This window comes from Vigna unguiculata, chromosome 2, assembly GCF_037176805.1.
Source record: "Vigna unguiculata cultivar grain cowpea cultivar isolate G323 ecotype 2 chromosome 2, ASM3717680v1, whole genome shotgun sequence".
Lineage (NCBI taxonomy): Eukaryota > Viridiplantae > Streptophyta > Magnoliopsida > Fabales > Fabaceae > Vigna > Vigna unguiculata.
Window position 1 is genome coordinate 6,775,470 of NC_140793.1, and position 3,966 is coordinate 6,779,435.

The 3,966-nt window shown below is 28.3% G+C and overlaps 1 protein-coding gene across 1 annotated transcript; it reads left to right on the forward strand.

Annotated features, from left to right (window-relative positions):
• Positions 1–232: 232 nt before the first annotated feature.
• On the forward strand, positions 233–3,718 carry LOC114173507 (putative pectinesterase 29). The gene is made up of 5 exons (XM_028057961.2): positions 233–540; positions 933–1,092; positions 2,148–2,354; positions 2,895–3,142; positions 3,420–3,718. The coding sequence occupies exons 1-5, from the start codon at positions 305–307 to the stop codon at positions 3,577–3,579; spliced, it is 1,011 nt and encodes a 336-aa protein (XP_027913762.1). The 5' UTR covers positions 233–304; the 3' UTR covers positions 3,580–3,718.
• Positions 3,719–3,966: the final 248 nt, after the last annotated feature.

The following is a 3,966-nucleotide window of genomic DNA, read 5'->3' on the forward strand; positions in this document are numbered from 1 at the left end:
TCATTGACTTAAAGATGTGATCACAGAATGGGAAACCAAAATGGCAAATGCACCAAATTAGGTAAACTTTCATAACATCAAAATTAAACATGTTTGATTGATTCCAGAAGTTGTCTTCATTTCATTCTTAAAATTCACAGAACTTGTATCATATTTATTTATATAAATCAAATATGTCCATGATTGAATCCTCTTCACCTTTGACTTTAACTCACCCTCCATAACACACTACTGAAATTTTGGCCTTTAAATACAGAGATCATAGATGGATTTTTCTATATCTTCTTAATTTTGGTTCATCACCATGACTTTTGGTTGGTGCTTCTCTGTGTGCATCTTATTTGTCTTGGTGGGTTTGAGATTAGAAGAAGCTAATGCTCAGTTTCTTAGAGAAGTTGGAACAAAAAAGTTAGCTTACTGGTCAATAGTGGTGGATCAATCAGGCCATGGAAACTTCACCACAATACAATCTGCCATTGATTCAGTCCCTTCTCAGAACATGTATTGGGTTTCCATCAAGGTGAAGGCTGGTATCTATAGGTAAAACTATAATATTCTCTCACATATTATTTGGTTTCTTCCATCTAGGGTTTTAAATTTAAATTTAGAATGAGAAAAATATAATTAAGAAAAGAAGAGAGACCCTACAAGATATATGGTCACTCAATATTTTTTAAGAAAAATATTCATTAATAACACCAATCAAATATTCCATTATGAAATTTTATAACTTAAAAAGACAATAGAATATATGAAAAATATATTAGGTTTTCTTATTGGTATAGATTTTCTAACGAAATAAAATGGACAAGCAACATTATGATATAAAAAATTAACAAATTGGTGCATAATATCAGTGTAAATCATTTGTTGCATTAGTACATGAATATTTTGTTGATTGTGTGAATGCTTTAATCTTGTTTTTGTTTCAGAGAAAAAGTGAAGATTCCTTATGATAAGCCTTACATCATATTGAAAGGGGAGGGAAAGAGAAGAACTTTTGTTGAGTGGGATGACCATCATAATACCTCACAGAGTCCTACGTTTGTAGCCATGGCTGACAACCTTGTTGTCAAGTCCATCAGCTTTAGGGTAAGAATCTTCTATCTACTGTTTCATTTTTCCTATTTTTAGCTCAAATTAATATTATTGCCTCTTTATATTTTTTTTCCTTAATTAAATTATTCCCTTGCCTTCAATTTTTATTTAGTTGTTTATGATTTTTAAAATATATTCCCTTATTTAAGCCATGATATCACCAAATATTTGGCAACAATTTGCCCAATTCATGTGATATTTAAGAGAGAGATAAATGCATATTATTAGGCATGGAATAGTCTATTAAATAATATGCTATTTTCTTACTTTACCTAGGTCAATGAAGCAATAATGTTATGAATTGAAAATCCTACCTTTTATCTTTTCTTACGAAAGAAAAAAAAAAACTTTATTTTGTTTATTAGAAGAGTTAAAAACTGATGGCATCGATTTTTCTTTTAGAAAAGAAATTACATCTTTAGTTATTAGTAAAAATTGTCATTAAATATTAAAATTTAAATATAAAGATTAATTTTTTGTTTTTACAAAATTATATAATTATGATATTTATTATATATATATATATATATATATATAACATAATGAGTTAATATAATTATTTTTTTTACAATAAATTACTTTATTAATTAATAATTAAAAGCTTAATTTATTTTTTAATTAGTAATTAATAATTTAAATTATAATATTACTTTATATTTATATCATCTAAATAGAAAAATAAAAAAAAATATTTTAAATTTATTTTTTCATTATAATGAGTTAAAACAAATACAAGCTGACACTGTCATTAATTCGTCAACATATGTTATTAAATTAGTATTGGTGTGACGAACCGGACAAATAAATGATAATCTTGGTCATTGAGTTGATCTTAGAGTTATATGAAATCTAAATCCAAATTACGAAGATCACCATAAATAATATTGTGATGTAGGAATAACGTAAATGCTCCTAAAGATCTAGTCTCATGGTTAATTAACCTCTTAATCTCCTTCTAGGTTTTGTTTAAAAATACAATTTTTTTTGTTTAATTTAGCAAAATAACATTAAAATGTGCTAATTTTGTTAACTTTGTGTCTGAGCAACAGAATTCATACAACAACCCAACAAATAGGAAACTCATTAAGCCTGCTGTGGCTGCAATGGTTAGTGGAGACAAGTCTTACTTTTTCAGAGTTGGTTTCTTCGGTTTGCAAGACACTTTATGGGACGACACAGGAAGACATTACTACAAGCTTTGCACCATTCAAGGTGCCATTGATTTTATTTTTGGTGCAGGCCAATCATTATTTGAGGTAACAATAACAATAATAATTTTTTTTATCAATAAATGGTAGTAGTTAGTTTTTTGTTAATGGGAGAATTGAATCCACAACTTATTCTACCCTTTTGGTTTCAGATCTTTCAAACCAATTTTATATCTCTTAAATTAATAGAAAAAATTGATCAAGAACCTCTCTTACCATTTTTTCAATTTTTACCACTTGTTCAACCTTGTAGCTCCATACAATAACAATAATACTAATAAGTATTATATTATATAATTTTGGTTGGTTATCCAAATGTGAGTCTAAATCTTACGTTAAGTAAAAATGAGAAAATTTAACAATATATAAAGATGAAAATCCATAAATTTACTGTTTTAAAGTTTTGTTGAGAGTAATGTCAATCCATTATGTGTAGATTAGGCTTATGTCTCATTGGTGTTGTATATTCTCTTTCTAGATCCAACCGTTTCGACCCTCAAATTTGAAATTTTTAGTTTTGTTTGATATCATGAAAAAATGGTTTGATGTATGAGTGATTTTGATGAACATGTGTTGTTTTGTTGGTAGAGGTGTTCCATATCCGTGATAGGTGGGGCACTAGATGCTGGGTTACCGGGGTTCATCACAGCACAAGGGAGAACAAATTCAGAAGATGGAAATGGGTTTGTTTTCAATTATTGCCATGTGTTTGGAAATGGAACAACTTATTTGGGGAGACCATGGAGAAGTCATGCTAGGGTTTTGTTTTACAAGACCAACTTCTCCAACGTTGTACAACCTGCTGGGTGGGATGCATGGAGATATCATCCAAATGAGTATGTTTGTATTCCTTCTCTCTCTCAATTAATCCCACATATATATAGATATTATGTCAACATATGAACTAATTCATTCATGTTAATATATAAATATATCTTAAGCATATGCAAACACTTGTTAGATCACCCAAAATCACAATATTATAAAATTTGTGACAAGAAAAAATATATCAAATTTATATAAAAAATTAAGAAAGTTATTTTGAAAAAAAAATAATCAAAATCTTTTGGTTGAATCTGCCATACTTTGTGATTTAATATAAGGCATTTGCAGGGGTAACATAACATTTGCAGAGTATGGGAATTTTGGGCCAGGTTCTGACACTTCTCAAAGAGTGAGTTGGATGAAGAAGTTGGATCTAGAAACAATTGAGAGTATGACAAGCACCAAGTTCATTGACACTGATGGCTGGCTTCAGAAACAACCATTCTAATGCAAAAATGATTTCACCAATATTGTTATACAAAAAAGTTAATTAACTTTTTTAATTCAGTAATGTACTTACCTTTTATGTAGAGAGAATTAGTTGAAATATATAGTTTTATTAGTGTGATTAGATTTGTCTTTTATAATTTTTGTCTCAAATCCAACTCATATTTTACTTTGCCACGAACAATTTTTTTCTGGATTTTTTGTCATTTAACACGTCTCCGCTTTGTCCGAAATAACATTACTACTTTTACTAATTTACAGAACTGCCACCAGATAAATATCCTCACCATCTTATCTTATTTTCAAAAATGTCACTGAACACACATTTCTATTATTATATTTATTATTTTTATTATAAGTTTATTATTATTAGAGTTATATATATTAA

Coding starts and splice junctions, on each gene's coding strand:
- LOC114173507 (XM_028057961.2), top strand. CDS start 305: ATGACTTTTGGTTGGTGCTTCTCTGTGTGCATCTTATTTGTCTTGGTG. Junction 1,093..2,147: donor TCAAGTCCATCAGCTTTAGG/GTAAGAATCTTC, acceptor TCTGAGCAACAG/AATTCATACAACAACCCAAC. Junction 2,355..2,894: donor CAGGCCAATCATTATTTGAG/GTAACAATAACA, acceptor TTTTGTTGGTAG/AGGTGTTCCATATCCGTGAT.